This window comes from Aulonocara sp. 'chitande type north' Nkhata Bay, linkage group LG6 (genome assembly GCF_057382095.1).
Source record: "Aulonocara sp. 'chitande type north' Nkhata Bay isolate Kocher_YH1m ecotype deep benthic linkage group LG6, A_spYH_male_GT1.1, whole genome shotgun sequence".
NCBI lineage: Eukaryota > Metazoa > Chordata > Actinopteri > Cichliformes > Cichlidae > Aulonocara > Aulonocara sp. 'chitande type north' Nkhata Bay.
Genome location: NC_141349.1, coordinates 17,739,014 through 17,765,267, shown reverse-complemented (window position 1 = coordinate 17,765,267; position 26,254 = coordinate 17,739,014). Strand labels below are relative to the sequence as shown.

The window sequence follows — 26,254 nt, the reverse complement described above, 5'->3', positions numbered from 1 at the left end:
TTCATAGAAACGTGTGTTCAGGCGTCTGTATATAAGATAGCATTAAACATCAAGTGCTTACTTTTTTGTGACTAGTTTATGACTTCTCTGGACACCAAAGCTTTGTTTTTCTTCTTAAGAGATTGTCTACAGCAGGGGTGGACAATCTTCCCAAAGAAGGCCACATGAGAAACTGAGACTGTTTCTTACGCGGCCTGACATTAATTTGAACTTTTTCTAATTTACTGGACTGTCCCTCAAGAATAGTTTCTAATGTGACCCCATTGGGAAGATTAACTACCCACCCCTGGTCCACAACATATAACGTCCGATATCCCTTCATTCACACACATATACACATGGTTTAATGATGTTAGAGAATCCCCTAAAAATCATTCCATGTATACAGTTAACTTTTATAATGGAGACGTGCTGTACCTACTACTAATATTGATCAGAAGAAGACTGATGATGCTTTTTAATGTCAAGCTTGAAAGAATATTTATTAGTAGATTCATGTTATAGTCAAAAATAAAAATACTGAAGATAAATACTGTGTGTGTTTTTATCTTTTTGCAGTTTATGTCAAGATTGTTTTACTTAGTGAAGTCAAACAAAGGCGATTGTATCAGTTTATATTACAGCCATTTTAACATACAAATAAGGAACCCGTGAAAACAAATATAAAGTGTTCATTAAAAGTATGAAGTTGCTACATGTTTTTCCAGCTTTAGGTCTTCTTAAACTGCTTTGATCGCCAAATAATATCACCAGTATCCGTAATACTGGCTCCTAATCAATTATCCATCTGCCGCTAGGTGGCGACAAAGCCCTCTCTCCGTCGTCTCACTGTGACGTACAAATAAACGCGACCGATCGGCTTCCTCTCGCACATGCTCAGTGTACGACCTTTAAAAGTGATTTATTTGGGCTCTCGGTGTGTGTGCAACAGATGACAATGTTTCTGGTGAGGACAGCTGCGCGGACGGCGGTGCGGACAAACTCCTGCAGGTCGTTTTGTGTCTCACACACTCAGCTGAGCGACAGAAAGGTGAGTTTAGCATCTGGTGACAGTTACATCATCATCATCACCACACGAGGCTCATTCAGTTTCAGATCAGTTCGGCTCCGTGTGTTGGTTCAGATGCTCTGCAGGTTCATGCGTGAGAATGTGGCCGTCTGCATCTTTTATCATATTAAACGGTGTTTGTGTGTCTACAGGGCCTGGTGCTGGGAGTGTTTGAGAAGGAGGAGGAGGAGGAGGGCACTCTTCACCTGACAGAGGCGGCTGCAGGGTTTGACAAGTCTCTCTCCGGAAAGCTCTCTGAGCTGCTCAAACTGTGAGTCTCTTTTACCTGCAGACTGAGAGTGAACAGCATCCTTTGTGTGCGATTAGCCTCATAAACATTTGTATTTCCCAGCTCTGGGCCTGCACTCAAGAACGGCAAAAGCAGAGTATTTTATGGACTTCACAAGGTAACAAGGTGTGACTTTATGTTTATAAACCCCCGTCTACTCAGTCTAAGATCTCCTGATGAATGTTGTTTGTGTGTCTCCTGCAGGACTTCCCATGTGTAGCATTAGTCGGTTTGGGTAAGAACAACGCAGGTGTTTGTCGCACAGAAAACTGGGACACCAGCAAGGAGAACATCAGGCAGGCTGTGTCAGGTATGCCGTTGGTGTGTATAACAGAAGGAGTAAAGTGTTGTGCAATATGGCTTAAATGTGTTATGGACTGGTTCTTATATAGCGCTTTTCTACTCTATTTGAGCACTCAAAGATTTATACAACATTCCCCATTAATACAAGCATTTTTTTTTTTTTTTAAACTTCAGCGAACACTTCATCAGCCAGGGATAAATCCACCAATCTTCTGATTAGTAGATTATCTCACCCATCTATCCATCCATCCTCTTCCACTTATCCAATACATGGTTCTGGTGGCATTCCTACATATTTCCAGTTCCTTATGATGGATCTCAAGGTGTGAGATATGCAATCTCTCCAGCGGGTTCAGTGTCCACCACGGGATCTCCTTGCAGTTGGGTGTGACTAGAAAAGCTCCATTTGGAGGCATCCCAACCAGATGCATGAACCACCTCAGCTGGCTCTTTTTTTTTTTTTCATCTATGACATATCCCAAAGTCATTGACCATTAATTTTATCAGCCACAAAGTTAACTCTGCCTTTTCTTATTCCTTCTGTTTGTTAATCAAACAGTCATGCTATAATAATCTGTCAGTGTGGAAACTGCTGTTATGCTTTGACACCCTTAGAAATGTTTGTACAAGTCTAAGGTGCGTTTGCGAATGAGTGCTTGTGTAATCCGTGTACTCTGGGTACTGGAGCATAGCACAGCACCTCTGAAATGCTTTGGATCTCAAAGTGAAAGTAAATTAAAAAAGTGCATCCTCTGATTCGGACACGAATGTTACCTATCTTTAATGCCTCTGGGATGTTTAAAAGGTAAAAATAAATGCATCATATTTGACCTTTAGCTCAGAGGTAATGCAGATTGTCACCTTCAGGTTCTATTGCACAGAATTGCTTCTGTTGCATGTTACATCTTCATCTGCACTCATTCGGGTTTATGCTGAATTCGTACCTGGTTTGTTTCTGTCATTCATGCGCGTTCAGCTGGCTGCCGGTTGCTTCAGGACCTGGAGGTGAGCCACGTGGAGGTGGACAGCTGTGGTGATGCCCAGTCAGCAGCAGAAGGCGCCGTTCTGGGATTGTTTCATTATGACCAGCTCAAATCCAAGAAGAAGACCAAAGTAACAACGCAGCTTCACGGCAGGTAGATTCGAGAAACTGAAGCTCGCTGACTGTCAGAGGTTTTTAACGCTTTAAATACAGCGACATGCTACTTCCTGTGTCTGACTCTTCCTAGCGCTGACGTGGTCGGCTGGGAGAAAGGCATCGTGTATGCAGAGGGCCAAAACCTGGCACGGCTTCTCATGGAAGCGCCGGCCAATCACATCACGCCTACTGCTTTTGCCAAAACCATTGAAGAGAAACTGGCTCCACATGCTGATCGAGTCACCATACACAAGAGGTGAGTGTTTCGTTAATCATCATCATCCCCGGCACCGCTTTCAAAATCAGGAAGAAAAAAACATTGATTTTAAACGGTTGTATGTTTCAGGTGAAACTCTTCCATGTATTGTCATAAATGATCAAAAACTTCTTCTTCTTCTTCTTCTTCTTCTTCTTCTTCTTCTTCTTCTTCTTCTAGCTCTGATTTGGTTGTTGCAGTCAGTTACTTTATTTGTTTATTTTCATAATTAATTGACTTGGTGAATAAGCATTATTATTATTATTATTATTATTATTATTATTATTATTTAATGAATGAATGTATTTATTTACATTTTTTTCATATTTTTTTTAAAGTCATGGGCTGATCTGTTTTCTTTCATAGGGGAACTGATTTTCTTTGGACTTGTTCAATTGGTTGAACAAGATGTTACCATGTTTATATTGTGTAATAGACACACAGTGTTTAATTGATATAAAGAAAAAGCTGTGTGTGGCCTTTAGGCATGGCACATACTCTTATAAACAGATAAACAACAGAGCATCTTCAAAATAACTGCGCTTTGGCATCTAAGAATTTCCCCTCCAGGTTTCAGGACCCTTTCAATTCAGTTTCCAATTTCGTTGTACTATTGTACTAGGTATGACTGTGCAATGACAATAAAGATTTATCTCTTATCTCTCAAATTACTTTGCCTCCTCTCATCAGTTTCTAATCAAATACTGTACAAAATGGTCCCATTCCCCCGACTGAAGGCATATAAAAAATATTTTTTTATGCATCCATTCTTTTCCACTTACCTAATTTAGGATCAGAGGGGGGCTGGAGCCTATCCCAGCTGCCACAGGGCGAGAGGCAGGGTACACCCTGCACAGAATAGCCCCAATAAGTGAATTACTGTTGTATATTTGCTGATCCTGTTTTTGTTCTGAAGAGTAGATGAAGTAGAAGTGTTTTTGTCTAATAAACTGTGCCATTGTAGACCGCAGGCTTGGATCGAGGAACAACAGATGGGAGCCTTCCTTAGTGTGTCTAAAGGTTCAGAGGAGCCCCCTGTCTTCCTGGAGCTACATTACAACGGTTCTCCTGACAGTAAGCAGCCTCCGCTGCTCCTAGTGGGGAAAGGCATCACGTTTGACAGGTAACACACAGCAATACGGGCTGGGATCAGATACACCATACAGTGCTGTCTTTACGATTCTCTGTCTGTAGTGGGGGCATTTCTCTGAAGCCCTCTGCCTCTATGGATGCGATGAGGGCCGACATGGGCGGAGCTGCCACGGTGTGCGCCTCCATCGTCACAGCAGCATCTCTGAAACTCCCTGTCAACATTGTCGGTGAGCATCTTGATATTAAATACCCTGTTTGTTTGTTTTTTAAATTTATTTTTGTCATACATAATATGTGTAAGTCTGAGCACTTCACTGCCCTGATTCATTCAGGTCTGGCCCCCTTATGTGAGAACATGCCCAGTGGGAAGGCTACTAAACCAGGTGATGTTGTCAAAGCCAAGAATGGAAAAACAATCCAGGTTAGTGGAATCCTGAAATGGGCATCGAATTGCTACCTGAGTGTGCTTGTGCCAACACTGTGGCTCAAGTGTTAGAGCGTGCCATCTACCAGTCAGAAAGCTGATGGATCAATTTGCAAGAACTTGGAATTGCTTCTGAATGTTAGAAGGTGCTTGGACATGGATTAATGTGCTGTAAGAATGTGCTTTTGGCTGGTGTTTATTATTAAGGGGGAAAAAAATCCAAACCTACATGGCCCTGTGTGGAAAAAGTGATTTCCCACTAAACCTAATAACTGGTTGACGACCCTTGGCAGCAACAACTGCAATCAAGCGTTTGTGATAACTTTTCCAGCACTGCGGAGGAATTTTGGCCCAATGATCATTGCAGATCCCAAAGGGTTGATTCTGTTAGTCTGGACGTAGCGTTTTCAGTGGGAGAAATGATTTGTCACTCATCCAAATGACTTCTTCAGTCTCAGCTGACTGCAGGTTTCCCCAACCTTATAAACAGTATATTTGTACAATGACTGACACCAGCCCACTGAATGAACAATGGGCTGTGAGGTCAGTTCCTTTATCATTAATATGCAGATTGTAATGACCATTGATCAACAACCAATTAAGCCCAATTATTTGCAAAATTGTTGTAATTCAGCCCCACTGGAGGGTTTTCAAGCATGAGCTGCCTTTTTAAGGTCATGTCACAGCATCTCAATTGGATTCAGGTCAGGACTTTTGACTAGGCCGCTCCAGCGTCTTCATTTTGTTGTTTTTAAGTCATTCCAAGGTGGACTTGCTGGTGTGTTTTAGATCCTTGTCCTACTGTAGAACCCAAGTGCGTTTCAGCTTGAGGCCGGCCATTCCTGGGAAAGTTCGCCAGTGTTCCATGTTTTCTCCATGCCTGTATAATGGTTCTCAACATGGTTCTTTAGATCATGGTATGATGTGTTGCGTTTTGAGATCTTTTAACCTGTCAGACAGGTTTTATGTAAGTGACCTCTTGATTCAACAGGTCTGCCAGTAATCAGGCCTGAGTGTATTTAGTGAAACTGAACTCAGCTTTCCAAAAAATGTGGTTAATCAGAGTTAATTTATGATTTAACAAGAGGCACAACTACTTTTTCACACAGGATCGGGTAGGTTTGGATAACTTTTCTCTTTCACACCACTATAAGTACCAGGACATTTACTGCATGTGTACAGTTGTACAGTGTTTTTGTTTTTGTGTTCCAGGTTGATAATACAGATGCAGAGGGCAGACTGATCCTTGCTGATGCTCTCTGTTATGGACATGTCTTCAACCCCAGAGCCATTGTCAATGTTGCTACGCTAACAGGTAGGATTTCTTTAGCAGTTTGTTTACACGGTGACATCAAATTTTCTTTATGCTGCAAGACATTAATCATAGACAAATGTCAAAATCGTGGCGTATTTTGTCTTCAAGGTGCGATGGATGTAGCGCTCGGCTCAGCGGCAGCAGGAGTCTTTACAAATTCTGACTGGCTCTGGGAGCAGCTGCACAGGGTACTGCAGATACACGTTAAAACACGGTGTCTCAGTTCATCAGCTCTTCTGTTAACGTGTGTGTGTGTCCGTGTTTGTAGGCTAGTGTTGTGACAGGTGACAGGGTGTGGCGGATGCCTCTGTTCCAGCACTACACCAAACAGGTGACTGACAGCCAGCTGGCTGACCTCAACAACATCGGCAAGTACAGCCGGTACGTATCTGTGTCTCATCTCCTGTTAGAGGCATCGCTGCAGCAGAGAGACGTCCAGTCAATGCTCCAGTGTGCAATGAATTGGAATTTTTTTTTCTTCTTCTCATGAGTGATTTCTTTTTAGTTCTGGTGGTGCGTGCACTGCAGCTGCATTCCTGAGGGAGTTTGTCAAAGCTCCTCACTGGGCTCATCTGGACATCGCCGGTGTGATGAGTAACAAAGACGAAGTCCCCTACCTGAGGAAAGGCATGTCTGGAAGACCAACACGTACACTGGTGGAGTTTGCTGCTGGTCTAGCCCACAATGGCTAAAAGGAGATGGACAACAAATATTGATTAGACTATTTCCCAATCTTCTAGCAAGACTCAACAGTGTAGGAACAGACCGAGGGCCAAACACGATGGTCAAATGCCACACAGTGTGAAACAGGCCACTGGATAAACTGATATAATTATATGAAATGGAGATATTTTTGTAAAACATCTGAGCTTCACTGTTTCCATAAACCACATGCATCAGTCTCAGACCAGTCCCTGGTCCTGTTGTCATCCTGAAGCTGTGTAGCATCAACAGTATTTTTTGTAGTATGAATAAATAAATTCTTACTGGTAAATAAAAACTGTTTTGTATGACTGTCACTGTTCAAACATGCTCTATTGAGAATGGATGTACACGGTGTACCTCATTATAGTCATGTGATGATTTATTTATTTATTTTTAAGAAAAGAAATGTGGACAGTACCTTGCTAGTTTAGGGGCAAGGCACTGCCCCCAGTTTTTTATTTAAATTATTTATTTTCTTTTATTTGAAGGATTCTGGAAACCTGGCTGCAGATTTGCTTCCACTCAGAGATGGCAAAATGAGTGAGCTGGCCTCTCCTCCTGGATGATACCTGACTCACTCGTCCCACAGGTGTTCGATGAGTTGGAGGTCAGGACTCTGCATCATTTGAGTGCACCCACACTAAAGTGGGAAAACCGTTTCTTTGAGGACAAAGACTTGTATGTAGGGGTGTTTAAACTATGTTTGCATTCCACTACAGTGATGCAGCTGCTGCCAATTTCTGGTACACAACTGTACAAAATATGAGACATTACTCAGAAGCTTTAATGTATATAAAGATATAGATTCCTACCATCTCTCAGGAGGACGCTTTGACTAAATTATGTCCCCCACAAAAAAGCAACAGACCAGAAAGATATTGCCACTGTGTCCCAAAAGATGTGCAAAAGGTTGTCCACCTAAGTTTGGCTAGAAAGCTCTGTAGACTGTATACGCATGCGCGGACTGTAGAGGGGAAAAACAATCGGATCAAGATGGCTTCGTCCATGAGTGGGATGTTTAGCGGCCAGCAGCCTCCTGGTGCACATCCTGTCGGGGGTCCCGGCGGACCGGGCCAGCCGAGTTTTGCTAGTGCCGCTCCCAGGACGCAAGGGAGCAACACGCTGGTGGATGAACTGGAGGCTTCTTTTGAGGTAGGAGTCTTCAGTGCTGGCTTCCTTTAGCTGTGCATGCTAACTGTCGCTAGCAGCTTTAGCCGGTTAGAGTTAGTGTTTGTTTGCTGGTGCTGTTGTACCGCAGGGTGTACCCATTTTACATTCAAGTCCTGTTCTTAAAATTATTATTAATAATAATTATTATTATTATGAGCAAGTATTGTGGCGTGTAACAAAGTCCCAGCCTCGCCCCCTGTCTGTGCCCTGCTAATTAGCAGACACTTGGTAACAAACACACGGGCTGCTGTCTTTTTTTTTCTAACACCTAAAACACCATAATCCTCCCTCTTTGTCACTTAACTAAAGAAAAAAAGAAAAAAACACAATAGACACACACTTCACACATCATGTACATCTGACTCCTTTGTTGGTTTAATGCGCTATGCTTCTAGCATTAAGCTGGGCAAACACTGTGCGATTTTTTTTTCTTCAGTCGCGTCATTCAGCTCCTGCTCAAACTGTACGATTGAGAAGTTCGTAGGTCACGATACTATACGGCCAGATGCTCTGATGCGACCTGAGTGCTCATACTGTGTCTCTCGCTCTCCCTCTCGGTCTTTCACTCACACAGCCCCCCCATCATCAACTTTGCTAAATTGCTAATGGAAAACATTGAGCAGCAATGTCTATCCAACTCTTTTCACGGTTGTTGCGGTCGTTTTAATTTTGTGACGCCACGTCGAAATGTCTCGGCTGAGCTTGTGTCCAGACCACACGCTGCACTGCCACGCTGAGTTCTCTTTGCACAATATAAATTACACGAAGGATCTTCTCACATGCGTCTAACTGCTTTTGGTTGGGGACCTTAGTTCTTCAAAAATAGCTGTGGTTTTATATTATGAAACCAGTTTCAGCATGTCTTTGGAAAAATTTACAAGATGACAAAGCTTGGAGACAGACCCGTACAAACACTTTCACACAAATGTAATCTCCAAAGAAAAAGGGTACAACCCAGATGTCCCAGTGGATATCCACAGATAAAGAGCTACTATCAAACCTCGCTGCCCGAATGAATGCCATTTATGTGCCAGGTGTTTATCACCTGACATCAGAAACCACTGTGAATAATGCTGCTGTCAGAGTAAATCTCTGCACCCAGTAACAAACACAAGAATGGCGCTCTTTAATGCAGACTGTATTTAAGTTTCACTAAGGCATAAACATAGAAGTAGTTCTAGTTACAGTTTTTTACTAGCATTGATGTCTTTATCGTATTTTTCCTCAGTTGCAAATCAACAGCATTGCTAATTTCTTTGTGTAGGTTGGGAGGCAGGTATTATTCACATATTTTAAAGTTGAATTAATCTATTTGGGGACAAGCAGTCTAGAAAACTGCCTGGACTCAAAGCTGGAACATCACTCATTCCACATCAAATCATCACTTTTTTTTAAAAGAACATTTTCTGCTTAAGCACCTTTGATTTGCTTGAAAGTTTCAGGGTTTGAAATTTATAATGATTGCTGTGAAATTTTAGCTTCATTTGTTAAATACTATTTTAGATATCTAGGCAGTCTGAGGCAGTGTGTGATCAGAAATATCTCAAAAACTTTAAAAAAATAAAAGCATGACAACGTAACAAGTATCAGTTCAACATTTATGGTACAGCAAAATAATTAAGGGAAAAGGGGATTAGTAACTCATTTCATGTGAATAGTTCAGATTTCCATCTCCACATGCCGTAATTAGCAGTCTAGTGCAACACGCTTACCCAAATACTACGACTGCTACGGCATGTTGACTACTGCCATGAATGCTGCAAGACTGTGAACTTGTTTGACTCCCCAAGGCAGATTTCAGGGTGAGAAAAAACATGCTTGAAGTGGGTCAACAGATCATTTTTCTAAAAAGTATCTGATATAGAAAGGTAGCATTTCACAGAAATCATCATACATGTCATAATAATAATAATGGATTGCATTTATATAGCGCTTTTCAAGGCACCCAAAACGCTTTACAATTCCACTATTCATTCACTCTCACACACTGGTGGAGGCAGCTACAGTTGTAGCCACAGCTGCCCTGGGACAGACTGACAGAAGCGAGGCTGCCATATCGCACCGTCGGCCCCTCTGGCCAACACCAGTAGGGTAAAGTGTCTTGCCCAAGGACACAACGACCAGGACAGAGAACCCAGGGATCGAACCGGCGACCTTCCGGTCATAAATGCGCTTCCCAACCCCCTGAGCCACAGTCGCCCCAGATTTTGGACCTTTGATCTTAAAAGTTTTATGTTATGATTTAAGAATGTTGTCTCTTTTTATTCTTTAGGCATGTTTTGCATCCCTGGTGAGCCAAGATTACGTTAATGGAACAGACCAGGAGGAGATTCGAACAGGTCAGTGAAGCACAACACTTTTATTTTCCACATTTCACATTTTAGTCCGTATGCTGACATGTGTTGTGCTTATTGTAGGTGTGGACCAGTGCATACAAAAGTTTCTGGATGTGGCTCGGCAGACTGAGTGCTTCTTCTTACAGAAAAGGCTTCAGCTGTCTGTGCAGAAACCAGAGCAAGTGGTGAAAGAGGTAAACTATTGCAATGAATTGGGTCCACTTATGTTTCCAATAAATTTCCTTGTTATTTGTGCAAAATAAAATAAACAAATAGTCATGAATGTATGTATTATTCATTTTTCTCAATTCGTCAACTTGTCCTCTCACTTCAGGATGTGTCAGAGTTGCGTAATGAACTACAGAGAAAAGAAATGCTGGTTCAGAAGCACTTGACGAAGCTACACCACTGGCAACAAGTGCTGGAGGATGTGAGCGGCCAGCATCGTAAACCCTCAGACCTTCCCCCTCCTGGACCGCTGGCCTTTCTGGAGCAAGCCTCTGCAAATCTGCCCCCTGCCCCTTTAAAGCAAAACTAACACACCACATGTACAGTCACATCATTTGAAACTGCCCCGCTCTCAAAATGTGCTGTTATGCATCCAGTGTGTGTAATAAACCGCCTGGAAACAGCAAAACAGTCGCTTGCCAAAATAAAGACTCTGCAAGGTTGGGATTGACCTGAGTCCGCCAAGGCTGGCTGGAGATGACACAGAAACAAGATATGTGAGCTTGCATTCATCAGTTGTGTATGCCTCATTTGAAGTAATGGGCAAATAAAGTCTGGATTTGAAGGATGGCAGTGTAATGTGACTGTATCTAAAACAAAGAGCACTTTCCTGCAGAAATGTGGGGAGGTTATTACAATATTTCTACAGTTTTTTTCCTCTGTTTTCATTTATGTAAATATTTTCATTGTTGATTTTTTTTTTATTGTAAAAATAAAATATGATAATTTTTGAAACTATACTGAAGTCTTAGTTATTTTTTTTTGCAGAGTGCATTTTGTGATATAGTGATTGAAACAGGTTTGACCTCGCCCTGTAAAATTTCCAAGGTGTACTCCTCGGGTTTATTGGTGGGTCACAAATGAGTAGTACTCAACCTCTAAAACTAGCTTTGCATCGTCTTCTGATAAAACACTGAACCGAGCCTTTGGTGCAAACCAGAGGGTCAGTGTTTAAATGGCATGGAAGGATAAAAACAATGGGTTGTGGCATTTTGGTTCGGTATTGATACTCCTTTAGAAATCCTTGAGTTTTGTGGAAATTAAGTATTACATCAATAGATGTAATACTTGATATAATAATACTAGACGCACATGAGACTGTTGCTCAAAAAACATAATTTAGAAATAAATTATTTGTCCTCTGTGTTTACATAAAAACAAATTTTGGTTTAAACAAATCTACCTGCCAACAGCTTTTATTCCAGGTCACCACTACACTGAGTCAGTAGTGAGTACAGAGCATTATGAAAGCATGTTGTCTCTGATGTAATTGGTGTCTTCACACCACAGCAGATTTGTTCTGCTCATTCTCACAGCTCTTGCATGTTCACAAACAGTACAGTCAGGCAAAATATCCTCACAGATGGTGCTCCGAGGACAAAAATGTCTACAAATGGGTCTGTGGTCCTGACATGAAGAAACCTGGATTTTGAATGTAATACTAATGTGTTTAATTAGCAGTTATCCACTCTTTTAGTACAGTTTCTGATTGACATGGACTACATTTAACATGTTGTATAGTGTGTGTCTAATGCAGGCAGATATCTAAATTGACAGAAAGACTAATAAAAAATATAAATGCTCATGTATGTCAGTTTTTGACTTCCAAAGACATGACTTGGGAGAGAAGAGCAGAACATATTAGTCGCAAGGATGAGATATATGAGTATTTGTGGTCATGTTTGCGAGATACACACAGAATTATTAGATAATGAAGCAATCAGTCTCAATCAGATCTCATTGTGCAGCATGACAATAGCCCCAGGCATGTACTGCTGTATACGGGTTCTGAGTAAGTGTCCAAATAATGAAATAAAAGTAAACTGATAAGTGAGAAATATGATGCCGATGAAGAAAATGTTGACTTACAAAGTAAAATGCTAAAATAAAACTTTGTGCTTGATGATAAATAAAAGTTTTGTAATCCTATGTTTAAATTTAATCAAAATTGTGACTTACTAGGAACAGAATAACAAGAATTTAAGCCAGTAGTGAAAGATATAAAGCTAAAAGACATAGAAAAGAATAAAATAGAATAAAACTTGATTGTCATTGTACATGTACAACGAAATCGTGGGTGCTCCACATCAGCTGTGTTGGAATAAAATATAAATAGTAGACAGCAGGAATAAATAGCATACAGGAGAAATATATACAAAAACAATAGAAAGATACATCGGAGAACAAATTGCAAAGTGCTTCGAAGTAGTGCAAAGAAAATTTTTGTTAGATATTATAGTATAGTATTATTTTATGTGTTTATTTATTTATTTTACTACAAAACACATTGGTCTTAACTGTGCATATAAATAAAACTGACTTACTTAATATAATACTACAAATTTCGTAATAAAATCAAAACAGAGAAATGCTAAGGCAGGTTTAGCATGAGGCAAACACTCAGTAATATGATATCTAAAATCTGAATCCATAGTATCTAAATTCTGCCATGAAAATTTTAATTCCAACTTACTGATTTATAAATTGACCTTATTTAATAAAGTATAACTTAGACTTTAAAAATCTAAAGTTTGAGTCCTTTAATCAAAATCGCGGTAGTATATCAAAATAACTTGTTATAGTTTATGAAAGTAAATCAAACACCTTGAGTCTGTAGCTGAAAATGATACAAACGTAGATCATAAACAGTCAACCAAGTCAAATTTATAACAGGATCAAATTTAGAGTACGAGGTCAAAACTGTGACATTATAAAGCAGTTTCTGATTTACAAAGTCAGATTTAGAGATATAAAAATTTGGGCTTGATGAGAAGCAAAAAACACGTTTCATGTTCTTATTTTTAAACTGAATAAAAAATAAAAAGTAATGCAACAAAAATAGGGCATAAATTGTCCATCATAATAAGACCAAACCTGGAGTAAATGATGAAGTCTAAAGTATTTACAGTGTCACTTTACAGTTTCCCCTTGTGATACTGTAAATTATTTACTTTATAATGTAAGGTCCTCTGTTCCTGTTTATGAGCTGTCTCTTTATGAACAAACTGAACGGAGTGTTTGTTCAGTTTCGTGAGTCTCCCACAGCTAGAGGGAGACAGCGCTTTCTTCTGGGACGCCTTGGCTGCTCAGAGGACCGTCTTTACCGACATGTCCTTGTTTGTGCGTTTTAATCAGCGATTGGAAAATAACAGGTATCCTTGTCCGTCCGCCTCTCGCACCCATAAACACCCAGGAGTAATAGAGAGGGGACGCTGAGTAAAAACAACCCCCGTCTGACCCGGCGGTGTGCGCCTTTCCTGCGCGTTTTTCGGCCCACATAAGGAGCAGTCCGCTGGGTACAACAGCCGGACTGAATCGCAACGTGTCTGTGGAGAGTGTCACCGCAGCAGTCGGGCTGTGTGTTTCTATGGAACAGGCTGCTTTAATGGGGCTGTCGTCAGCCCGTCTCTCCGCCTCTGGACAGATGATCGCCGTGATTCACGCCTGAATTTAGACCCATCGAAGACGACACTGTGGATATGGAATGGTGCATGCCGCTGGGCCAAGTTTTCAGCCTCTGAAAAACACCAGAATCATGGACAGTCATCCGCTGTAAGTGCAAAAAGCTGCTGAATCTCTCCCCCCCTCTCTCTCTGTGTGTGTTGACGTTTCCCAGTGGCTGCTTGACGGATGGTGCCGCATTGACAGAGACAGCGGCCAGCCGGTGTGGCTGCTCAATGACCGGGTGGGGAGGACTGATACCCGGGGACTGTGGCTGCAGGATCAGGCTGCAGGCTCTGTGGTGGTGTCATAACGTTGTGCTTGTTGGTCTAACGCCTCTGTTTCTGTTCGTGGCACTGAGGACGTGTGCTTCACAGCCGTGTGTGGGTGTGTGGGTGTATTTGTGACAGAAAACAGAGGAGCAGCATGTAAATGTACATGTTGAATGTTTGATTTCAGGAGAGGGAGGGCAGAGGTGTGCGCTCAGAGGTGCAAATAACAAAGTAATTGTGCGGATTATATATATATATATACTTCTAGTCCGGCACAGTTCAGCCAACTTGATCGATCTGTTTTTAATGAATAGTCAATAATGAAGGTTTAAAGTACACACACGATCTTATCAAACACCTTGGGCAGTCAGAAGGTTCCATCTTAGGTTAAGCTTAATCAATGTTTTACGACACACGCCAGAGTCTCAAACATGAATGGAAATCTGTAGCTGGACTTTTCCTGTTCTCTCTCACAACCTCTTCAGACTTATCATGAAACCCTCAGGAGAAGGGCCCCTGAGTAGAGCTGCTGGACTATGGTGCCACCTGAAAGTGCTACTTGATTCATCAGTATAATAATATCTTACACACAGGAGTCATTTTTCTTCTAAATTGTAACTCGTATTTTTCTCAGAACATTTTCGCTATTAATATTGAATAAGCACTTTTATTAGTGCTGCAGTGTTCTTACATTGTTTCACTACTTATGTCAGTGACTGGAGAACTTATGCAGGGTGTGTTTGTATTTTAAGATGTGCAGCATCTTCTTCTCACCTCAGCAGTTCACCCGCCTCCATCTCTCCTTATCCCTAGCATCCTCCTCTGTCACACCAACCCTCTGCATGGCCTCCTTACCTACAACCATGAATCTTCTCTGTGATTGTCCTCTTTTCCTCCTGCGTGGCAGCTCCATCTTCAACATCCTTTGCCTGATATATCCACTCTCCATCCAATCCATCTCAGCCTTGCCTCTCTAACCTTTTCTCCAAACTTCTCAACCTGAACTGTCCCGCTGATAAATGAATTTCTAATCCTGCCCATCCTGCTCACTCCCAATGAAAATCTTAACATCTTCATCTCCTTGTCAGTGCCAGCGTCTCCAAACCATACATCACAGCATGTCTCAGTAATGATGTGCAGCATCATACAAATGCTGACTGACTGCATTCTATGTAACTACAAATTATAACAATAAACAAAAACAATATGAATTTGCATGCAAAGCGTATAACTTTGGCAACATTGGCTATGTGCTAAACTGCTCTTTCAAACACAAGTATCAGCAGTGTCTCAGGCAGTGCATCCCCTATTCTAATCATAACGCTAGTGCAACAACAACAGTTAATAATATCAGCAATAATAATGATAATAGAATTTATAGCAGAACCGTTCAGCTTTTACATGCTACAACTGAAAGTCTGCACCTTGTTGATATAAACTAATAATTAAGGTCTTTAGATAAGATTTTAAACAAGACAAAGCACTACCTGATACTGCAGCTTTGACTGGACTGCTAAACAGTTTACAAATGAGCGTTTAATCTTAATTGTGGACTCCTGGGAAGATGCCTTCTTTACGCATGTGAAAATCAAGCTTGGTCCTGATACAGCGCCCTCTGAGTGTGTGCGTGTTTTTTGTCAGGAAATCAGGAAATATTACACCGTCAGTTTCCAAATCAACAGTAATTTATCTTCTCTAGGAGATAAACCAGCCGAGTCGGGGTTTAAAGTGATTGCAAAGACACTTTGGAAAACTTAATGAGAAGTTAAACGCAGTGTCTGATTGTGCTTTTGGTTAAAGCTATGGTGTTTAGAAGTGATTCTAAACAAAAAGATGTCCTCACTGTGATTGCCGTGCACCAGGAGACCCGAGTAGCTCTCAAGTTACGCGTTTTGTGTTCCCTGTGTGCTTCTTGTTTACGTATCTGTACTGTTCCTCTCAGGTGCACTAGACTTTGTCCACACTCTCTGGACAAAGAGGACGGAGTGGAAAGGCACGGTCCCGTCACTCTGAACCCTCGCCACATGAGGAAGGCGTTCAAAGTCATGAACGAGCTGCGCAGGTGTCCCACACTGTCTCTTCAGTTATTTGTTGCCTCGTCCTCACCAAATCCTTTCTGTAAACTGTAACGGTTTCTGTTTCCTACTCGTGCATGTAGCCAGAGCCTGTTGTGTGATGTGACCATTGTGGCAGAGGACGTCGAGATTGCTGCTCACAGAGTGGTTCTGGCTGCTGGGAGCCCTTACTTTCACGCTATGTTCACAGGTAACGGCCCTCCTCCATTCTCATCTATTCGGTTCCTTTCATTGTTTTTAGTGCCTGACACAGTTGCTACCTTTGTGGTGCTGAAAAGCTAACGTGTGCACATGTACTAACAGGCGAGATGGCAGAAAGTAGGGCAAAACGAGTGAGGATAAAGGAGATGGATGGCTGGACTCTGGGCCTGTTGATTGACTACATCTACACGGCGGAGATACAGGTCACGGAGGATAATGTGCAGGTAAACACACACATGCATTAGCTCAATAACTACGGCCTGGACTCACACTGAGCAGGTTTGCAGCATTTGCAGTGTCACACTGGAAACTCGACAGGAAGTGATTTACCTGTAAGGCAAAAATAACATTTCAGTTCAAGCTTTCTCGATGCATTAAAGCTCATTCACATCAAAGGCTTTGTTAGCTTCACACAAAAACACGGTCTCTTTGGTTATCAGGTTAAGGTGAAGAGTTAAACAAACTATTCTGGGTTTTAACCTGCTGGCCAGCTGTGGGCTTTCTGTGTGGGAACTCTGGTTTCCTCCCATGGTCCAAAGACTCATATGTTAGGTTAGCTGATGATTCTAAGTAGATAATATAAGATAAGATAAGATAACTCTTTATTGTCATTGCACAGTCATACATAGTACAGTAGTACAATGAAATTGGAAAAACTGTCCTACATCGGCACTACATATAACACAACACGACACGATATGACACATCACAACGCAACAAACAACACAACACAGTATATTAACTTAGTATAAAAAAGAAGAATAAGTGTATGTGTATTGCACACTGTTATTATTGCACATTAATTATTACTGCACCTTGTTATACATATAAATATTATTGTTATTGTTTTAAACATTGTTACCTCCCCCCTAAAAAAGTCCAGGGAGGTATCCAGTCAGGTCAGCTATTTACATTGATCAGGGCTATTGCCCTGTTGTAAAAGCTGTCCTTGAGTCTATTTGTTCGGGACCTTAGCAGCCTGAACCTCCTGCCAGACGGCAGCAGCTTAAACACCCGGTGTCCTGGGTGTGTGCAGTCCCGTAGGATGCTGCGTGCCCTCTTGAGACAGCGAGTGCTGTACAGGTCCTTCAGGGAGGGAAGAGGATGTCCAATGAGTTTTTGGGCCATATTGATGACCCTCTGGAGTGCCTTTCTGTGTGCTGTGGTGCAGCTGGAGAACCACACACCGATGCAATATGTCAGCACACTTTCAATGGAGCAGCGGTAGAAGACGGTCAGCAGCTCCTTCTTCAGGTCCATTTTTCTGAGGATTCTCAGAAAGTGGAGACACTGTTGGGCCTTCTTTAAGACCGCAGAGGTGTTAGAGCTCCATTGGAGGTCTGTGTCTATGTGCACACCCAGAAACTTGAAACTGGAGACCCTTTCCATGCACTCCCCGTTGATGCTGACAGGCTGCAGCTCGGACTTCCTCCTTCTGAAGTCAACTACCAGTTCTTTTGTCTTGGTGGTATTGAGGTCCAGGTTGTTATCTGCACACCAATCTGACAGCCTCTGAACTTCAGCTCTGTACGCAGTCTCATCTCCCCCTGAGATGAGCCCCACCACGGTGGTATCATCTGCAAACTTGATGACTGTGTTGTCTGGGTGGGAACTAACACAGTCATGTGTGTACAGAGTGTACAGTAGGGGACTCAGTACACAGCCTTGTGGAGAGCCGGTGTTGAGGCTGAGGGCTGAGGAAAGATGAGGCCCCACTCTAACTCTCTGTACACGGTCTGAGAGGAAGTCTCTGATCCAGCGGCAGGTGGTGGAAGGAAGTCCAATTTCCAGCAGTTTAACTATTAGTCTGTCCGGGAGTATCGTATTGAAAGCAGAGCTAAAGTCAACAAAGAGCAGCCTGGCGTAACGGCCCTGCACTTCCAGGTGAGAGATGGTGGTGTGGAGCGTTGTAGCGATGGCATCTTCAGTTGATCTGTTAGCTCTGTATGCAAACTGGAGTGGGTCGAGTGTGGGTGGCAGGCAGGACATGATGTGACGTCGGACCAGTTTCTCGAAGCACTTCATTATAACAGGTGTTAGAGCAACTGGTCGGTAGTCGTTGAGGCTGCTAATGTTAGTATGCTTTGGCAGTGGGACAATTGTGGCTGACTTTAGACACGGCAGGATGCAGGACTGGGACAGTGAAGTGTTGAAGATCTAGTGAAGACTGTACATGTACATGTACATGATATCTTTCATATTTTCCATATTATGTCTTCACACTTCTTAAGCTTTTCTTATCTTGAGATAACTATGGATCAGGAGGTAAAGCAGGGTGACTACTAATCGAAAGGTTGGTGGTTTGATCTTACATTGCTAACACTGGTAGGCTCAGTGTTTTTGGTGTTGTGGCTCAAGCAGTCTTTACTAATCGAAGGGCTGGAGGATTGAAATCTTTTAACTCAGTAGGAAGTCGTGTATTATGATCAGGGCTTATGGTTGGGTTAAGGTCTGGAGTCTGGAGCCCTGTCGCAGGGCCAGAAGCTAGAGAGACAAGGTGGTGCAGCAGTTAGTACTGTTGCCTCACAGCAAGAAGATCGTGGCTTCTAATCCAGTCTGGGGCCTTCAGTGTTTGCATGGGTGCTCTCCTGATACTTTAACTTCCTCCCACAGTCCAAAGACATGCAGTTAGTGGGGCTGGCTTAACTGGTAATTCTAAATTGGTGTGAGTGTGATTGGAAAAATCTCCTGGGTTTCAGGAAAAATCTAAAACTTGCATCTGTATTTAAATAAGGCTGTATTTAATATTGGGTGTCATTTAAAAAAAGATGACACTGACCTGGATAACTAAGTTTTTCTGACGTAAATATTTCTGAAATGCATTCATGAAACGATGAAATGTGATTTAATCAGGCTTTTTCTCTAGAAGTTTTCTACTTGCTTTAAAACCCACGAAATTAAACCAGAAAAGCAGTTTCCATCTTTGAATAGATTTTTTTTAAACTTGGGAAGGATCAGATCACCACAGTGCAAATAGAGGCACTATAAAAGATGCACGTACAGCATGTGATCACTTTGATTGGTAGCTGTGCTCTAAGCTCAGCTGAGTTTATTTTTAGGTTTTCACTTCTCTCTTGGTCTAAAAGTTGAAAAAGACTGGAACAGTTTCATCAACGTAAACTGTCAGTGAGTCAGAGATTGCTCTTCTGCACACCAGGCCAACCTGTCACCGCTCTAAATGTACTGATCTGTACGCTGTGGCAGTAAAGCCGAAACCTGTGTGCAAACCTCGTGTTCTTGTTTCTCAGGCGCTGTTGCCTGCAGCGGGGCTGCTCCAGCTGAACGAGGTGAAAAAGGCTTGCTGTGAGTTCCTGAGCTCTCAGCTTCATCCGTCCAACTGCCTGGGAATAAGAGCCTTCGCTGACCTACACGCCTGCTCCCAGCTTCTCACGCAGGCTAACAGCTTCGCAGGTTTGTGCGTTCAAAAGTCTGCACGTGTGTGGCAGCACTCCCTGTTCCTTTATTTAAACGAGTCCGCGTGTCCGGGAGGATCTGGGGAGACAGAATGAGAACAGGCGTAATTAATGAAGTTGTGGAGAGAAGCAGCTGTGTTTATCTGCAGTTTGTGCCCGCAGAGCAACATTTTACAGAGGTGGTCGGGAGTGAGGAGTTTCTTAATTTGGGCATGGAGCAAGTGTCCAGCCTTATCGCCAGCGACAAGCTCACCATACCCTCAGAGGAGAAGGTACGCTCTCTCGTCGTTCTCATTTTGCACGTATAGCAGAAGTAGAGTAAAAACTTTACAATGATTTGCGTGTGCCTGTGTGCGCTGGTGTGCAGGTTTTTGAGGCCGTCATAGCTTGGGTCAACCACGATAAAGACGTCCGCCAGGAGCATTTGGCTCACCTGATGGAACATGTCCGCCTGCCGCTCCTCTCCAGAGAATACCTGGTGCAGGTGTGTTTAGCTGCTGTTCTTTAATCTGCACTTAAATGAAGTAGAGTTAAAGTTTTATGCACTGTCAGCTGCCAGTAACCTTTTGTGTGTCATCCTTTTTAAAAAAGAAAAGAAAAAAGAAACTGGGCTGGTGTAAAGCCTCCTTAATGTTTTTTTTCCCCATCTCTTTGAGTGATGTAGAAAAGCACTATATACAGAACATGAACCACATGTAGGTCAGAGAAAGAAAAACGGCAGGAAAGGGTGATTAAAAGTGAATTCAGTAAAAAATGTGGGAAATAAAAGATGAAAGAGGGGCTGACAGGAATAAGGTGCCACAGTAAATTATGAATGTAGACAATGTACACAATATAATGTAATTTATACTTTTTAAAGACCAGACTCGTGCGAGTGCAAACAGTGCAGCAGAGCAGTGCTTCAACATTCAACGATGGCCTGTTTTATTGTTTCTGGGACGTTCAAACAAGCTCACGCAAGAAAGGCTTTCTAATTCTGTCATCTTGCTGGTGAGGTTGGTTATGACAGGAAGATGTTGTGTGTCTGTGTGTCTCTGTGTGTACACTTCACTGATGTGTTGAAGATATGTATAAAAAACAAACAAACTATGATGTAAAGTGAATGTGTGCTTCACTTGTCAGAAAGGGCACTTTTATTGAAAGTGATGAAATTAAAAATATAAATGAATGTTTATTTTTCTTTGTCACTTCTGTTGCTTTAAAGAAGTGGATTTGATTATTTCTTGGTGCAAAACTGAGTGCAGTGTTTGCTGTGGCTGAATCGTTTTTACAGTAAAGTGGCAGCGGCTGAAGTCCTTTAGCATTTATTTTTTTACTGAAAAAACATCATGACCTTGTACAAATACCAGTCATTTCCTGAATATTAAAAAAAAATTAGTTAACAATGCCTGCTGACAGTATTCAGTTTGATATAAACACACTTTGGCTTATATATTTTATAAGCCAAAGATTTTTCACTTTCTTATGGGTTTTTCTTATGCTGACTTTAGCTCAGAAACATCACACTCACTGCGATGTACTGTAACGGTAAATCATGCAAGCTGATCGGTTCCTCCCTCACTGTTCACTTGTGTCAGCGGGTGGAGGAGGAGTCTCTGATTAAGAACAGCAGTGCCTGTAAAGACTACCTGATTGAGGCCATGAAGTACCACCTGCTGCCGGCCGACCAGAGAGCTCTGATGAAGACCGCCCGCACACGCATGAGGACTCCAGCCTGCTGTCCTAAGGTACTAACACACTATGAACACTTACATCCACATCAAAACAGCATGTGATCTTGTAATGGCATCGCTGTTGTGCGTAGGTGATGGTGGTGGTTGGCGGTCAGGCTCCTAAGGCCATTCGAAGTGTTGAATGTTACGACTTTGAGGAGCAGCGATGGTACCAAGTGGCTGAACTCCCAACTAGGAGGTGCCGAGCAGGTAGGAAACCCTCAGTAATCATAATAAATGAGCTGAAGAATGTCACCAGTTTGATTCTCATCCTACCAGGATTTTCCCAAGAAAAAGTGAGAATAAAAAATACATAAAGTTTTATGTCACTCAGCACTGATCAGGAGAATGAAAGATGTTTTAAACTTTGTGTTCTCTCTCAGGTGTGGTGTATGTGGCTGGATGCGTGTACGCGGTGGGCGGTTTCAACGGTTCTTTGCGCGTGCGGACGGTCGACTGTTACGACCCGATGATGGACCGCTGGACGAGCGTGAGCAGCATGCAGGACCGTCGATCGACGCTCGGGGCCTCTGTGCTCAACGGACTCCTGTACGCTGTTGGAGGCTTTGACGGCAGCACAGGTCTGCTGCTACGCTTTTTTTATTTGTGTGGTCGTGACATCAGCGTGTGACGCCAAATGTCCTTTAAAAATGTGACAGCAGAGAATTTTCAAAATGTTTGACTGCTGTATTTTTGATTGACGCTCTGCGTGTTTGCAGGTCTGTCTACGGTCGAGGCGTATAACGCTAAGACAGACGAGTGGTTCCATGTGGCGCCCATGAGCACCCGACGCAGCAGTGTAGGAGTCGGCGTTGTCAATGGTGAATATGATTCCCAAACTAAAATTAGCTTTTAGAAATAGAAGGTGAAAAAAAAACTAAGGAAAAACAGCTTCAGTAGAGCTCATATTTTTCTTTTTTAAAACAAACCACTATTACAAAATACTACAGTACTACGATATATACTATGGCAAGAGCGGTGTGATTAAAAATATCATAGTTCCTCCATCACTTGTGTCTTTTATCCGCCCCTGCACCTCGTTCTAAATTATGGATTGCATGTTTTTCAGGGATCCTTTATGCTGTTGGAGGTTATGACGGAGCCACCAGGCAGTGTTTAAGTACAGTAGAAGCTTACAACCCTAAAAGCAACACGTGGAGCTATATAGCAGAGATGGGAACAAGACGCAGTGGAGCAGGTGTGTCAACTTTTGAAGTTATTTGTGTTTAAAATACTAAATGGAACAACTGATCTTTTTGTCAGTACAAATCTTTACTGAAGCTTACTTATAAAAGAGGACTAAATGAAAAACATTGCACAGTGTGATCTCTAGTAAGTGCATGTCCAATGCCTTCCTCAGGTGTGGGTGTATTAAAAGGTTTACTTTATGCTGTGGGGGGCCACGATGGTCCATTGGTGAGGAAGAGTTGTGAAGTTTATGATCCAGCCACTAACAGCTGGAGACAAGTAGCTGACATGAACATGTGTCGACGTAATGCAGGTAAGCAACACGGCGTGTGTTCACCAAGCAGCCTCGGATGTGTGGTGCTCTTGTGTTAGATGTCTTTTAATCGTTGTGCGTTTGTGTGTGCAGGCGTGTGTGCTGTAAATAATGTACTCTACGTGGTGGGAGGAGATGACGGAAGCTGTAATTTGGCCTCGGTGGAGTTCTACAATCCGATCACTGACAAGTGGACGTTACTGCCGACCTGCATGAGCACAGGTCGCAGTTATGCAGGTCAGCGCTCCACATATGGAGCCACACAGTTTTCAATGCTTTCTTGAAGTTGGCTTTTGTTATTTCTTGTGGTTACTTGAGCCATACTGTGCAGAATGATTTACAAAGGGGCGCTTTATATTGTAAGGTAGAGGCCCTGCAATAACATAGAGAAAACTGCAACAATAAAATGAATCCTCTATGAACAAGCAATTAGCAATAGTGGGAAGAAAAAACTCCCTTTTAACAGGAAGGAAACCTCTGGCAGGACCAGGCTCACAGAGGGGCAGCTATCTGCCGTGACTGGTTGGGGGTGAGGAGAGGAAAACGGGACAAAAGACACACTGTGGATGAGAACCACTTAATAATAACTAAAGATTCAATCCACAGAGAGTGAAGAAGAAACACTCAGTGCATCATGGGAAACCCCCAGCAGCTTAGAGCTATTGTAGTGCAACTAAAAGAGGATTCAGTCACCTGATCCAGGCCATCACTATAAGCTTTACCAAAAATGGAAGCCTGTTGTATAAGAAAACGAGGATATAGTTGTTTGAACTTATTTTATTTCTGTTACTTCAGGTGTGACTGTGATTGACAAGCCCTTATGACTGCTCTAAACACCTGCCGCTGATTGGGAGCTGAACGTATTCTCCTGCTGAATACTGATCTTGGATCTGTCTACGATGCCAATGCTTCAAATGTTGGGCAGCATTAGCTTAGGCACTGACGAAGATGAAGGAAATTACAAGAATGTTGTTGAAGATGACGAGGATTTTTGCACTTACCTGAATGGGGGGAGCTGTAACCAACAAGGGGATCAAACCTGTGTTTTAACCCCTCCCATCTCTCGTGGCAGGACCGCAGCAGTGACTGGACAAAGCTGTTTGAAGCATCTGTGTACCACTGCAGTGCCACAGAAACGCTACTGATATGAAGCTACTTTAACTCCAGAGTTATTTTAACATTAGTAATGTTAGCTCAGAGAAAGACCACTGGCCTGCTCCATGGGAGAGGAAGGCAGAGAAGGACCATTTGGGACTGAAATGGGTTTCTCTTTCATTTTTTAAAAATCCTATTGAGAAGTGAGTTGTGTGTGCGTGTGTGTCTGTTTGTGTGAGGGCTCGTGTGTGTGTGTGTGTGTGTGTGTGTGTACGCTAGCATTTAAAGGTGCTCTGTTGCTTGCACATGTGAGCATGTGTGTTCGTGTGCATCTGGTGTGGTGACGCCTGGTTCGATGCCGCATGAACGCACTCCGTGTGACCTCCGATCTTTTACAGTGTTGCAGGGTGGCTGCTCAAGAGTGCCTGAATGTCAAAGTACGTTCTGTCTCCCCTTCTCCTCTATTATGCCTTCAGTACTGTTACTGGACAGAGAGTGGCTGCTGGTCTGGGATAGAGAACACACATTTTGACTTCGGGTAGGATGCGATGGCTGTGTTAGCTCGCTTTCAACCAGAACAGCAACGTGAGAAGCAGCTGTAGCAGGTGACGGCGTGCAATTATTCTGGAGGAAGCTGACTTTGATTGGAGCCAGGAGCCTCGTTCACCTTGCCAAAAAAACAAAACAGTGATCGGTAGAGGGGAGAAAAAAAAATACAAAAACCAGTTGGATGTGTCATCTGGCAGCCATATTTAGTGTGGTTGTAACCACTCATGACAACAGCAGGCTGAACTCACTGCATGGTTCCTGTCTCTAACCTGCTACCCTCCAAACCGTACCCTCTTCTCGTTCGGTGTAGCAACTGTATTAACTACTGCACACCCTGACATACTATGAATGTGCCAATTTTAATATGTCTCTTCTTTTCTGTCTCTCTTTTATGACTCTTCTTCACTAATCTGTTCTCTCTTTCTGGAAAGTGACCAAACTTACTGTTGAGTTTCTTTTGTTTCTTCAGTCTCTCGCCTCTCCTACTATATTGCTACTTGGTATCGCTTGGTATCGCTGTTTCTTGTCAGTGTATTGAGGAATGTCATGTAGGCTAATGACTTTGACAATGTTTCACTACTTGTTTTATATTATCATTAATAAATATGCTTCTTGTATTTAAAGCTGTGAAATGATATAATCCGTTTTTAATATTTTGCCAAATCAGTAAAACCTTGAAATGGAAATTCCTGTGTGTGATGCTTTACTCCTGTTACAAAAACTGATATTTCATAATGCCCAGTGTCCCTTTTGGTCATTTCTCATTAGTATATCTGGTACAAAATACACTTCATGATGCTTTATTCTGTTTTAAAGGCAAATATTGTATTTTCTTTCTCCTTTAAATGTATTGATGGAGCAAATAGAGTAACACAGAGCGTTTTTTAAAATCTTTTTTCCTTTTTTTTTTTTTTTTTTTTTAAATTGACGCATTAGATGCATTAGTAATTTAAATTTGCCAAAAATACTTCTGTTTCTTGGACTGTAGGGCTTTTATAGTGTGGTCTACAGTTATGTCCAGTTAGGCAAAACAATAAAATTAGTTTGTTGTACAATGTATACCACCACAGGGAATTTTAAGCCAAGCAGTTAGGATTTGATTGAAGGGGTTTAACAAAAGTGTTGTATTAACTGTTTGGTAATTACAGGAATTTTTTTTTTATGCATAATCCCCCTATTTTCAGTGGCTCGAAAATAATTGAATTATTGGCTTATGAACAGTTTTGTTGTGCAGTAAAACACTTTCCCTCTTTCTTTTTTTTAATGTCGCAGCAAACGCATCTGAAGTTTTAATTCAGGGTGTTGAATTTTTATTCTATAGATTTTCACTGTAATTATCAACACAAGGCCCAAAGAGCTATCGGTGCAAGGTAGGCTGAAAAAAACTAAATAAATCTACCACACAGAGAGCATAATGTTTAGTGGTGACATCCTTAATCTGGTACATTGTTATAACAAAACAAATGAATATTAATGTATATAACAGTTAAAAGCAACTTCACAACACCTAACCAAGTCAAGAACTCTCTCCAGGAGGTAAGTGTATCACTGTTAAAGCCTATAGTTAAGAGACCTCTTTATCGATAGAACCACAGAGGGTTTATAACAAGGTGCAAACCACTAATTACACTCAAGAACATAAAGGCCAGATTAGGCTGTTCTGGGGAAACAGTCTGAAGAAAGAAAATCAA

The 26,254-nt window shown here is 42.1% G+C and overlaps 3 protein-coding genes across 3 annotated transcripts; all 3 read left to right on the top strand.

The window, feature by feature from the left end:
- The first annotated feature begins 841 nt into the window (after window positions 1-841).
- lap3 (leucine aminopeptidase 3) lies at window positions 842-6,858 on the top strand. The gene is made up of 13 exons (XM_086295328.1): window positions 842-1,030; window positions 1,201-1,319; window positions 1,401-1,455; window positions 1,542-1,647; window positions 2,617-2,776; window positions 2,870-3,034; window positions 3,999-4,157; window positions 4,229-4,353; window positions 4,459-4,547; window positions 5,763-5,865; window positions 5,974-6,053; window positions 6,134-6,246; window positions 6,371-6,858. Exons 1-13 carry the CDS (start codon window positions 932-934, stop codon window positions 6,555-6,557), a joined length of 1,560 nt encoding a protein of 519 aa, XP_086151454.1. The 5' UTR covers window positions 842-931; the 3' UTR covers window positions 6,558-6,858.
- Window positions 6,859-7,524: 666 nt separating this feature from the next.
- Window positions 7,525-11,042, top strand: med28 (mediator complex subunit 28). The gene is made up of 4 exons (XM_086295327.1): window positions 7,525-7,722; window positions 10,013-10,079; window positions 10,158-10,270; window positions 10,411-11,042. Exons 1-4 carry the CDS (start codon window positions 7,564-7,566, stop codon window positions 10,612-10,614), a joined length of 543 nt encoding a protein of 180 aa, XP_086151453.1. The 5' UTR covers window positions 7,525-7,563; the 3' UTR covers window positions 10,615-11,042.
- Window positions 11,043-13,442: 2,400 nt separating this feature from the next.
- On the top strand, window positions 13,443-25,249 carry klhl2 (kelch-like family member 2). Its single transcript, XM_086295326.1, has 15 exons — window positions 13,443-13,856; window positions 15,960-16,079; window positions 16,176-16,282; window positions 16,396-16,517; window positions 19,542-19,704; window positions 19,869-19,978; window positions 20,074-20,190; window positions 21,284-21,433; window positions 21,511-21,628; window positions 21,802-21,999; window positions 22,138-22,239; window positions 22,488-22,616; window positions 22,779-22,919; window positions 23,013-23,156; window positions 23,715-25,249. The coding sequence occupies exons 1-15, from the start codon at window positions 13,789-13,791 to the stop codon at window positions 23,741-23,743; spliced, it is 1,818 nt and encodes a 605-aa protein (XP_086151452.1). The 5' UTR covers window positions 13,443-13,788; the 3' UTR covers window positions 23,744-25,249.
- Window positions 25,250-26,254: the final 1,005 nt, after the last annotated feature.

Bases quoted from the DNA above. Each gene is read 5' to 3' on its own strand.
- lap3 (XM_086295328.1), top strand. From the start codon at position 932: ATGACAATGTTTCTGGTGAGGACAGCTGCGCGGACGGCGGTGCGGACA. The intron at 1,320-1,400 runs GTGAGTCTCTTT...TGTATTTCCCAG, and splicing joins CTCTCTGAGCTGCTCAAACT to CTCTGGGCCTGCACTCAAGA. The intron at 4,548-5,762 runs GTTAGTGGAATC...TTTGTGTTCCAG, and splicing joins AGAATGGAAAAACAATCCAG to GTTGATAATACAGATGCAGA.
- med28 (XM_086295327.1), top strand. From the start codon at position 7,564: ATGGCTTCGTCCATGAGTGGGATGTTTAGCGGCCAGCAGCCTCCTGGT. The intron at 10,080-10,157 runs GTCAGTGAAGCA...TGCTTATTGTAG, and splicing joins CCAGGAGGAGATTCGAACAG to GTGTGGACCAGTGCATACAA. The intron at 10,271-10,410 runs GTAAACTATTGC...CTCTCACTTCAG, and splicing joins CAGAGCAAGTGGTGAAAGAG to GATGTGTCAGAGTTGCGTAA.
- klhl2 (XM_086295326.1), top strand. From the start codon at position 13,789: ATGGTGCATGCCGCTGGGCCAAGTTTTCAGCCTCTGAAAAACACCAGA. The intron at 16,283-16,395 runs GTAACGGCCCTC...ATGTACTAACAG, and splicing joins CTTTCACGCTATGTTCACAG to GCGAGATGGCAGAAAGTAGG. The intron at 16,518-19,541 runs GTAAACACACAC...CTTGTTTCTCAG, and splicing joins TCACGGAGGATAATGTGCAG to GCGCTGTTGCCTGCAGCGGG.